The sequence below is a fragment of the Neomonachus schauinslandi genome, chromosome 13 (assembly GCF_002201575.2).
Source record: "Neomonachus schauinslandi chromosome 13, ASM220157v2, whole genome shotgun sequence".
Lineage (NCBI taxonomy): Eukaryota > Metazoa > Chordata > Mammalia > Carnivora > Phocidae > Neomonachus > Neomonachus schauinslandi.
Window position 1 is genome coordinate 33,174,016 of NC_058415.1, and position 12,192 is coordinate 33,186,207.

The window sequence follows — 12,192 nt, forward strand, 5'->3', positions numbered from 1 at the left end:
CCTAGAAGCAAGTATAAATTAAGAATCGATTATAGTAATCTACATTAGGAATGATGATAATGCATCCAAAACAATAGCAATGGGAATGCCCAGGAAAGAGCATTAAAGGGATAAAATAACCAGGACTTGCTAACAGATCAGAGGTCAAGAATGAGAGTAAAGAGAGCCATAGACAATTCTATAGTTTCTAGCATGGTCAGCTTATGAGATAGAAATGCTATGAATGAAATAACAAATAGGAGAAGTAGGTTGGGGTGAGGTAAGTTCACTTGGGACAAGTTGGGATGCTGGTGTCTGTAGGCAGGCAAGTAGGATGCCCTATTTGGGGCATCCCGTGATGGGAAATAGAGTCTGAAGTTCAGGAGAATCGTCCAAAATCAGGAGAGAGATTAGGGTAAAGTCATGGAATGGTATGATCATGCCTGCTCAGGGAGATGTGAATTTCTTGTCCTGGATTAATATGCAAATTGCTGTCAGAGTGATAAGTGATAGAACCTCAATTATAAAGAGGAAACCAAGAGATTAATGATACATGTTACACTAAGGTATAACCAAGTTAAAAATGGAAAATCAGAATTCAAAATTTCTAATTTTGACATCTGAACATTTTGAGAAGGAATGCTAAGAAAACAACTATAGCAACATGAATTCCATTTCCCAGTTCATGCTCTTCACCATGCCACTACTGCTTTGTTGCCTGAGGCTTTGGGAAAATTCTCACCTGCTCCAGGCCTTGGTTATCTCAATTGTAAAACAGGGCTGCTGAGAGGATTTAACAATCCCTACAAAGCACTTAGCATAATGCTTGGCACATAAAAAGGGTGCTGTAATTCTCTCTCTATATGTATGTATGTATGTATGTATGTATTCAGCAGTGGAGCAATTTTGCTAGAAAACAGAAGACAAAAACTGTCCAAGAAGGCTACCAGTAAAAGAACAAGTAAAGACAGTAACTGTAAAGACAAATGCTGTTAGATGGCCTCTTCTTGTTAATTCCTGAATACCCAGAATGGGGGTGCATATTTGGTCTGGCATTCCATCTACGACTATGATACTACAAAACATACCCGACTTGTTGCATTCATTTTCTATGGCTATGTAATAAATTGTCAAAAACCTGGAGACTTAACATGATGCAAATGTATTATTTCACAATTTCACAGCATTACTATATACTCTGCTTAAGGTCTCATTGGGCTGAAACCAAGGAGGTGGTTGGGGCTGCAGTTCTTAGTTCTCATAAGGCCTTCATCCAAGCTTACAGGTTGTTGGAAGCATTCATTTCTTTGTAGTTGTAGAACTGAGGTCTTAGTTTCCCTTGTAGCTATCACTCTCAACAGCTCCAGGTGGCCTGCACTTCCTAGCCACATGCCCCCATAGGCAGCTCACAGGGATGTTTGCTTTCTTCTGGTCCTGCAGGGACTTACCTTACATTGAATCCTCCTCTTGCTTCTAATCTCTAACTTCTCCTGTCTCTGACTTCTAGAACAAGATTTAATGGGCTCATGTGATTAGCCCATCCAGATAATTTCCCTATCTTAAGATCAACTGATCTCGGACCTTAATTACATCTACAAATTTCCTTTATAGCAGCACCTAAAACTGTGTTTGAATAACTGGGAGAAAGTGCGCATACACCAGGGATCTAGACCATCTTAAAAATCTTGCCTACCACATTCCTGAAGCACATGCAAGTCAGTCACACGACTAGGCAGTGATTTTTAGCAGCATTGCTGCATTTAACATTTGCCCTTTGGGTTATTTCTCCATACTCTTTCTACAAATGAATGACAAGTTGCTGAATATCTCAAAGGCCAAGAGACACGCATTTAGAAGAGTAACATATATTCTCCCCATGCTCTTAGGGTACTTCTGAATGATGTGTAATTGTAAGACTTTCACCTCTGACTGTGTCCCTAACCCCTATATAATCAAGGCAAGGATTTATCTGTCATTGAAAAAAAAAAAGTGGCTTTTCAACTCAAAGTTGATTACTATTCCTGACCAAGACTTGAGAAGTGTCGGTTTGATTAATGCAGTCCCAGCAATAAATCAATTGAGGCCAAGGGTGGTTTTGGGGGGTAGTTGAACATATGCTTGCCCTGAACATATATTTAATTTAGGAGCAATTTATTTTGTTATCAAATCAGCTGGCTTCATTCAAGAGGCCCCTAATTCAGACACAGCCAGGCTGAGAAACCACTAATAAAAAGGAACAAGGAGCAAATGCTGAGGGTGGAGGTGAAGTACAAGTCATGGCTGAGATGCTTAACCTGTAAGCATGGTCTCTGGAATTGGTCTCAGTCAGGTGAAACTCCGTAACTTTTTAGATTGATCTGCACTTGGAACACTCCAGTGCTGCCAGCAACAGCAGTCTCAGCAGTTGGCTTGGGAAGAGAGACCCCCTTACCTCTCCTTTCCAACATATAGCAAGATCCTAAGGATCAATCTATATTTGGGTCCTTTCTTATGTTCAGACATTGTTAGCTGGTCACAGGATTCCAGGCTAGTCAGTGCAATACACAAAAGGAACAAGAGGGGCATCTGGGTGGCTCAGTGGGTTAAGCATCTGCTTTCAGCTCAGGTCATGATCCTGGGGTCCTGGAATTGAGCCCCACTTCAGGTTCCCTGCTCATTAAGGAGCCTGATTCTTCCTCTTCCCCCTCATTCTCATTCTTGCGCTCTCATGAATGAATAAAATCTTAAAAAAAAAAAAAAAAGATGGTGCAATGATTTTTTTAAAGATCTTATTTAGAGAGAGAGAGAGAGAGAACGCATATGAGTGCAAGCTGGGGGAGGAGTAAAGGGAGAAGGAGAGAATCTCAAGACACAGGGCTAGATCTCATGACCCTGAGATCATGACCTGAGCCAAAATCATGAGTCGTCACTTAACCGAGCCACTCAGGAGCCCCAGTGTAATACTTTCTTGATCACTGAGCTACTGAAGTTTATACCATGTAAAGGTTTAGTTAATAGATACCTTGGACATCATGAACATTGTCCGTGTTCACATATGTTCACATTTCGGTTTGTGTTTCAAGGAAAACTGTAAGGTCATTTTAAATTACCTTTATTTGTACTTTTCCTCCTCTCCTTTGCCAGAAGTAATTATGAGCCTTTGTAAACTCATTTCCATGCCATAAAGAGATTCTACAGCCCATGAATCATAATTAAACAGGTGTTCTTATATTACTGAGTAATAATCCACTGATTTTTGAGCCTGTTTATCCTACTCACCCCACTTCATCCCCAACAAAAGGGAAGATAATAGGGGCACTATGTGTACTTCCTGCATTGCAGGACTGAAGTGGTATATCCCTTTTGTCTCTGAAGATCAGACTCATCTCTAAAACAAATTAGATTTCTGACTTTGCACTGGCAGAAACCAAAGCAAATTTTCCAAAGTTAAAAGAAAAAAAAAAAAAAACTATTAGTTTCAAATTTAACAAACTTACTTTTTTTGGGGGGGAGTGTTATTCCCACTTAAATGCCCACAGACATAGTAAAGAATTATTTTACTCAAACCTAGTAAAACAGCTCCAAGTTGGGAAGAACTAAACATACCTTGGCAATACTCTAGTGAGAGGCAAGTTTATTTGGAAAAAACTGTTATTTGCTTACACACTAGTACAAATTCTGAGATGTTAAAATTATATTAAGAGTTATTCTATTTATTCAGTAGGTCAATCCAAGACCAAAAGTTAGATTTATGTACTTTGGTTTAACCCAAAAAAAAATGTTGGGAATACAGTCATTCAGCATTAGATCCAGGCACTTCTACATACTAGTAACAGCTCTGAAGGGACTTGCTCAACATCGGACACACTGTGATCGGCAGCTAACTTGACTATCTTTCCGCTATGAAAAACAGCAATGTATAACTTTATAGAGAAGCTAGGGTATATCAGAAATGAAAAAAAACTGGTAGGAAGCACAGGCTTCTCTTAGAAATGAACTGTCAAATTTTAAGTCATTATCTCAAAAGCATGTCAATGTCATCACAGAAACATTTCCAGTGGTTGTGGACAAAGAACCAAATGTTTTTGTTTTCAATGATAAATGTGAATTTCTCTCAATTTTTTTGGTACTTTTCTTTAATTATATGCTGATTTTTGTTTCATAAAGGTAATTCTTGCCTCTTTGGAATCACCCGAGTTCTGAAAGACTAGAAGGAGAACTAAACAAGTCCTAGATGCACCACTGACTTGCTGAATGACCCTGGACAAATCACCAGGATTATTTTTAAGTTTCACTTACCATCAATGAAACAGAGTAGCTTTGAAACTCTCATAAGGTGATATATTTGATAACGCCTTGGAAATTACAAGCAGTGCACAGATAAAAAGTTTTATGTACTTCTGCACATCGCATGATGCCAATCGACTGTTAATAGGTGTGGACCCAATACTAGGAAAAGTAAAGAGAACTATTTAAAACAATAGTTTAGTTCATTTCCCAACTTAGCTTATCATTTCCTCTTTTTTTTTAATTTAAAATTTTTTAACTTTTTTTTTTTTAATTATTATACCAGATAAGACACAGAACTTGTTCTCTTCTCTGAGGGATTTATTGTTCCCTGTGGAGCCTGAGAAAGCGGCCACAACACTCATGGCCAAAGAATAACAACCCACATTTGTCTTTTCAGTCTTGTAGTATCCTCAGGACTGAAGTCTGTCAATGTCCATTTGTCTGTCCAGAACATCCATAAGTCCCATGCTTGTTCTGGTGTCCTGGGGACATGGACAGATGACAAGTTCATAGGTAGTACTTTCAATCAACACGGAAGGCCTTTCCTTTGGGGTCTGAAAGGATGACTACACCCCAACAAGCAATGCCTAGGGAAAAAAACAAAAAAACAACAGCACCTTACATGGTTGTTACACCTCAGTTTACTAGGTGCTTTCATATATGCCACCTTATTTAATCCTCACAACACTCCTAGAAGATACATCACCATTATATTCTCTTGTAAGAGTCAAACTCAGAAAAGGAAAAGAAAGTTCAGAGGAAAAGAAAAATCGGTCACCTACCCAAGCAAGAAAGGGACTTAAAGAGAACTGATTTGGGGAATCTAATTAAAAAGGTAAGAGATCGGAAAACCTAAAATTCTACCCATTCAATTGGCTTGAAGAGTAAAAAGAATTACTACATTTTACTGTAAGATATCGTAACAATCAATTATTATCATAATAATAACCACATTATTATTATTGCTACAGTTAAGGACTGTGGGCCACTTTACCCATGGTACACCAAAATGTGGGCTTACAAGTCATATCTAAGATGTGACTTTAAAGCCCTAGTTCCTAACCAAGATTACGTACTTTCACTCAGACTTTCTCCAGGATCTGGAGGGAAAAAAATGGGGTCTGGTGCCACCTGGGTCACATCCTGATTATCTTACCTTGAACATAATACTTCTTAGTCTTTGTGCCTTAGTTTGTTCGGCGGTAAAAAAGGATTACTATAATCATACCTATATCTAAGCCATTGTTGGGATTAAAAAAATTGAAGCTAGTAAAGTTCTTAATTCTGTGATTTTTCTTTAATGAGGAAAGGTTCCAACAACTTCCTCTCCCCGACCCTGCTTCTCATTTGGTGTACCTCCGCCACGTGACCAGCCCCGCAACCCGCCCACGTGGCTCCAGCCCACTTCTCCCTCTCCCCCTGCCCAAAGTCCCTGCGTGGCCCCGACTCTCACTGATGCCGATGACCATCTGTGTAATAGTCCCTGGACCAGGGGGGTATCCCAGCTTCATGGGCTTCCGCGCCACCCAGTACACGTACCCGCCCGCCCCTATCAGCCCCGCCCCTGAAAGCACGCGACAGCTCCAGCAGTTATTAAATAGAGGGGCTTCCGCTGGAGAGGTCGGCGCTCCAGGTGCAGGGAGGGGCAGGGCCTCGGCGGAGTTGGTGGCCTCAGGAGGCGCAGGAACCTTGATCGGCTGCACAGGCTGGGACAGGAAAGAACCCATGTTCGGGAGCTCGGCTTCAGCTATGAGACCCTGGACGGAACTGACGTAAAAGTTACGGCAGGAAAGCAGAGCTCCGGCGCACTGCACCGGAAGCAGCTTGAGGTCGCTGGGAAATGTAGTTTGGGCCTGCCTCCAACGGGAAAAGATGGTGGCGCGCCTTCCGTTGTGGATTTGTGTGGCAACCACCTTGGCCTCACCTGGGGCTATCTGTCCCTACACCCAGCCGCAATCACTTTCAGGATTATGACTTAGCCAACCTCCTAAATGTCTGAATTCTTAGTTTCTTTAGACGAGGAGTCTGGGTTTCTAAGTTTCTTCCCTTGAGCGCGTCACTTCACCTGTCTGGAGGTGTGTAACTCAAGAGTTAAGTTTTATATGTGCTTAACTATATGCTAGACAATTTGCTAAGCGATTATCTGCATTATGCCATTTAGTCTTCCCAACTCAATGAGGTATCATTTTCCTGAAAAATGATAAAACTGGTTAAGTGACATTGCCATAGTTGAAACCAATACCTGTGTCAATACAGTCAAATTTCTTATATGTCACCTGTATATATCATCGATGCAAAATGAATAAACTTTTTTTTTTTTTTCTAATTTTAAAGAGAAAGGAAAAGAGTTTTATTCCAGTCCAAGTTAGGATAGCTGCCTGGGGTACACCATATTCACAAAGAAGAGAGTGTTCTGGGGAAGAAACATTTGGTGCAAGGTTATATATGTTTTTGCATAAAGAATTACAAGTCATAATGAAGAACATTCCAGAACGTCACAGACTTTATCTTAGTTTTTAATATATTGGAAGGCTGTATGACTTTAATTTTATGAGAACTGGGGAAGTTTCTTTATTTTTCCTTGTGTTCAGAATTCTCATTTTTGGTTATTTTCTATTTTACTTATTATTTATTTAGTTAGTTATTTTTACGATTTTATTTATTTATTTGACAGAGAGCGAGCGAGCGAGAGAGCACAAGCAGGGGAAACAACAGAGTGAAAGGGAGAAGCAGGCTCCCTGCTGATGTAGGGCTCATTCCCAGGACCCTGGGATCATGACCTGAGCATAAGGGAGACAGTTAACCAACTGAGCCACCCAGGCGCCCCTTATCATTTATTTTTAAACAAAGAAAGCCAATGTGTGCTCCGATATAGAACCCATGCTTTAAGGTTTGCCAAGTCATTTTGACCTTGTTAAATGTTAAAGTATAGCTTCTCTAGGAGCTCAAGAGCAGGAAACATTCAAAGTTGAAACTTTCCTTTATCAATGTTGTGAGGGGACTACATAAATATAATCAAGGTATTAAAAATGAGTTTGAATTACCTGGATAAATACTTTTCATTTCTCTTTAGTTATTTCCTAACATCATGATCTCAATTTTGTCATACTCATGGTATTGTTTCTATTCTGAGAGCCCTGGAGATAATTCAACTCAGAATCAGGCTAATGGACTTGAAGAGTTAATATAGGATCTGTTCTTGTAGGTTTACATTCTTACCATCCCTTTGGAATAAATTTTTAATTTTGATTGCTTCTTTGTAATTCAACTGCTATAGCATCCATTCCCAACCCATTTCCCTTCCATTTCCTTTGGGTAGAGTTGCATGTGTATTTTTTTTTTTTTCTGGTTGTTTTCAGGAGATTACTGGTAAGAAAAAGGCATTTAGAGTTCAGAGGTCATTTCTGCCAGAGGAGGTGGATGAAAACAGGATTAACTTCAGGTTTGAATTTTTCTCCTTTAGAATGGCTTAAAAAATTAACATGATAAAAAATAAATTCATTTTTCCATTTTCTAAAATGGGATGTGATTTTGGGAAGGATTGAAAAAAGATAAAAATAAAGGTATGGATAATAGGAGAAAAGAAAGTAATAGGATAAAATGCAATCATGAGAACATAGGTTGCCTGCTGCTTAATTTCAAAGACCCTTTCCATTTCATTCTCTCTCTCTTTCACCCCCCATGTATTGTCCAGTAGAAAGAGAAAGGGTTGGGAAATTTGGGTTCTATAGCAGACTCTGTCACCATGAGTCAGCCATATGATATAGAAAACATTATTTATTCTCTCTAGCCTGTTAGAGAGAGAATGTTTGTAATAAGGAGTTTTGGTTACCTCATGTTTGTAATAGGAGATTTGGAATAGGTGAAATCTAACACTTTTTTCCTAACTTGAAAGTTCTATTATTTACTAAATATCTCTTTTCAGTTAGTGTTTTGTTAAGTTCCATACTAAATGAATTTAATAACATTTCACTTAGAAATTCACAATTTGTAGCTGATTTTCACTATGCCTGATTCAACATTCTATAGTGCATGTGATTTCTCCTTATTTATGTGAAAACAAGCGAACAAACAAAAAATAACATTTGACAGTGGTTACCAAACATTTTGATTACACACTTCTGTGGATAAAAAAGTTTGAGGGGCGCCTGGGTGGCTCAGTCGTTAAGCGTCTGCCTTCGGCTCAGGTCATGATCCCGGGGTCCTGGGATGGAGCCCCGCATCAGGCTCTCTGCTCCGCAGGAAGCCTGCTTCTCCCTCTCCCACTCCCCCTGCTTGTGCTCTCGCTGTGGCTTTCTCTGTCAAATAAATAAATAAATAAATCTTAAAAAAAAAAAAGTTTCAGCACATGCACAAAAAAAAAAGGTTGAGCACACAATAACAGTTATGCATGCCTATTTATTATTTACAAATTTTATATTACTTTATAAATTATGAGGATAAGATAATATAATAGAAATATAAAGTTTAATATTTTCTCATATCTTGATCCATAGGCTTGTGCATCTCCATGGACACCATGATTATCTGATATGTGACTTTATTAAGTCATCTTTTATCTAAAAGCTTACCTTCTTTATTGTGCATATTACATAAAGATGCCAGGAGAGGACATCTTTAATTCTCTAAACAAGTATTATTAAAATGGCCCATGACACATTTTCCAAACAACAGGCAAGATTTTAACCACTGGTTTTTTTTAAAAATTTTTTTATTCTTATGTTAATCCCCATACATTACATCATTAGTTTTAGATGTAGTGTTCCATGATTCATTGTTTGTGCTTAACACCCATTGCTCCATGCAGAATGTGCCCTCCTCAATACCCATCACCAGGCTAACCCATCCTCCCACCCTCCCCTCTAGAACCCTCAGTTTGTTTTTCAGAGTCCATCGTCTCTCATGGTTCGTCTACCCCTCCGATTCCCCCCCTTCATTCTTCCCCTCCTGCTACCTTCTTCTTCTTCTTCTTTTTTTTTTCTTAACATATATTGCATTATTTGTTTCAGAGGTACATCTGTGATTCAAAAGTCTTGCACAATTCACAGCACTTACCAGAGCACATACCCTCCCCAGTGTCTATCACCCAGTCACCCCATCCCTCCCACCCCACCCCCCACTCCAGCAACCCTCAGTTTGTTTCTGTGATTAAGAATTCCTCATATCAGTGGGGTCATATGATACATGTCTTTCTCTGATTGACTTATTTCGCTCAACATAATACCCTCCAGTTGCAACCACGTCGTTGCAAATGGCACGATCTCATTCCTTTTGATGGCTGCATAATATTCCATTATATATATATACCACTTCTTTATCCATTCAACTGTCGATGGACATCTTGGCTCTTTCCACAGTTTGGCTATTGTGGACATTGCTGCTATAAACATCGGGGTGCACGTACCCTTTCGGATCCCTACTTTTGTATCTTTGGGGTAAACACCCAGTAGTGCAATTGCTGGATCATATGGTAGCTCTATTTTCAACTTTTTGAGGAACCTCCATACAGTTTTCCAGAGTGGCTGCACCAGCTTGCATTCCCACCAACAGTGTAGGAGGGTTCCCCTTTCTCCCCATCCCTGCCAACATCTGTCATTTCCTGACTTGTTAATTTTAGCCATTCTGACTGGTGTGAGGTGGTACTACTGTTTTTTTTAAAGTACCTTCCAAAAGATGTGTTTCTTTTCTTATGGTTGCCTCAAATAAATAATTTCAGCTTGTTTGTTATTGCACATAGCACATGTTGAAATTGAGAGGTTGAAATGAGATTGAGATATAACTTTGATTGGAAAATTATTAGAAATGTTGACACATCTTGAGATAAATGAAACAGTAGGGTCTGAGGATAAAGGTAGAGGTTAATGAAAGCAGGCAAAACTATATTTGGAGGAAGATGTGTGCATTTTGGGGGAAAGAAATAGAAGGAGAAGGTTGAAAGATTACTTCATTCTATTGTAACTGTTTATTATTTTTTATTTATTTATTTATTTATTTATAAACTTTTTTTTTAAGATTTTATTTATTCATTTATTTGAGAGAGTGAGAGAGACAGAGAGAGAGAGAGAGCACATGAGAGGGGAGAAGGTCAGAGGGAGAAGCAGACCCCCCGCCGAGCAGGGAGCCCGATGCGGGACTCGATCCCGGGACTCCAGGATCATGACCTGAGCCGAAGGCAGTCGCTTAACCAACTGAGTCACCCAGGCGCCATATTTATTTATTTATTTATTATTTATTTCCTACTACTTATTATCTCTATAGTTCATTTTGGCACTTATGACTCACAAAGCCTTACGACCTCTCCTATTTATTTATAAATTTTAAAACTGCAAAACCATAAAAATTGTCCTTCACACTCCTGTCCCTCAGTCACCCAATTCCCCTTCCCTAACACAGCCAGTTTTATCAGCTTCTTATATGTCTTTTCAGAGATGTCTGTGTATATGTGTATATTCTTTCCTCCAGTGACTTTGGAGGTCATTCCATATCAGCCAATATATAAAGTGCTTTTTTATGTGTTTGTAGGGCTCTGTAGTATTCCATTGTATGGATGTACTATACTGTATTTAACTGGTCTCATATTCATAGACATTAATAGACATTTAGGCTGCTTCCAGTCTTTTGGTATTACAAATAGTGCCAGAGTAAATAACCTCGTACATACGTCATATCACAAACACGTAAGTATATCTTAGAATATATTTCTGAAAGGCTATAGTATTTATAAACTTGATGGACATTGCCAAATCTGGGGGTGTCTTTGGTTCTAAAATGAGTCTCTTGCAGACAGCATATCGATGGGTCTTGCTTTTTAATCCAGTCTGATAGCCTGTGTCTTTTGATTGGGGCATTTAGCCCATTTACATTCAGGGTAACTATGAAAAGATAGGAATTTAGTGTCATTGTATTGCCTGTAAGGTGACTGTTACCGTATATGGTCTGTGTTCCTTTCTGGTCTATGTTGCTTTTAGGCTCTCTCTTTGCTTAGAGGACCCCTTTCAAGATTTCTTGTAGGGCTGGTTTTGTGTTTGCAAATTCCTTTAGTTTTTGTTTGTCCTGGAAGCTTTTTATCTCTCCTTCAATTTTCAATGACAGCCTAGCTGGATATAGTATTCTTGGCTGCATATTTTTCTCATTTAGTGCTCTGAATATATCCTGCCAGTCCTTTCTGGCCTGCCAGGTCTCTGTCAATAGGTCTGTTGCCAATCTAATGTTTCTACCCTTGTAGGTTACATATCTCTTCTCCCGAGCTGCTTTCAGGATTTTCTCTTTGTCTCTGAGACTCGTAAGTTTTACTATTAGGTGTTGGGATGTTGACCTATTTTTATTGATTTTGAGAGGGGTTCTCTGTGCTTCCTGGATTTTGATGCCTGTTCCCTTCCCCAAATTGGGGAAGTTCTCTGCTATAATTTGCTCCAATATACCTTCTGCCCCTCTCTCTCTTTCTTCTTCTTCTGGGATCCCAATTATTCTAATGTTGTTTCGTCTTATGGTATCACTTATCTCTCGAATTCTGCCCTCGTGATCCAGTAGTTGTTTATCTCTCTTTTTCTCAGCTTCTTTATTTTCCATCATTTCATCTTCTATATTACTGCTTCTCTCTTCTGCCTCATTTATTCTAGCAGTTAGTGCCCCCATTTTTGATTGCACCTCATTAATAGCCTTTTTGATTTCTACTTGTTTGGATTTTAGTTCTTTTACTTCTCCAGAAAGGTTTTCTCTAATAACTTCCATATTTTTTTCAAGCCCAGCTAGTATCTTAAAATGATGATTCTGAACTCTAGATCTGACATCGTACTAATGTCCATATTGAGTAGGTCCCTGGCAGTCGGTATTACCTCTTGTTCTTTTTGTTGAGGTGATTTATTCCGTCTTGTCATTTTGTGCAGAGGAGAATAGATTAATGAGAGAACAAAATGCTAGCAGAGTAACAACGTCCCCAGAAAA

General features: G+C 39.1%; 1 protein-coding gene across 2 annotated transcripts; it reads right to left on the minus strand.

Moving 5' to 3' along the window:
• Positions 1-4,548: 4,548 nt before the first annotated feature.
• Positions 4,549-6,011, minus strand: DMAC1 (distal membrane arm assembly component 1). Of its 2 annotated transcripts, none has more exons than XM_021682410.1 (2): positions 5,702-6,011; positions 4,549-4,835 (listed from the first exon to the last, which is right to left on the minus strand). In XM_021682410.1, exons 1-2 carry the CDS (start codon positions 5,973-5,975, stop codon positions 4,771-4,773), a joined length of 339 nt encoding a protein of 112 aa, XP_021538085.1. In that variant the 5' UTR covers positions 5,976-6,011; the 3' UTR covers positions 4,549-4,770. The 2 variants fall into 2 exon arrangements, with proteins under 2 accessions (XP_021538085.1, XP_044776565.1); XM_044920630.1 differs by having other exon boundaries at positions 5,690-6,010.
• Between the last annotated feature and the right edge of the window lie 6,181 nt (positions 6,012-12,192).

Bases quoted from the DNA above. Each gene is read 5' to 3' on its own strand.
- DMAC1 (XM_044920630.1), bottom strand. From the start codon at position 5,975: ATGGGTTCTTTCCTGTCCCAGCCTGTGCAGCCGATCAAGGTTCCTGCG. The intron at 4,836-5,689 runs GCCACGCAGGGA...TTTTTTCCCTAG, and splicing joins CGGCATCAGTGAGAGTCGGG to GCATTGCTTGTTGGGGTGTA.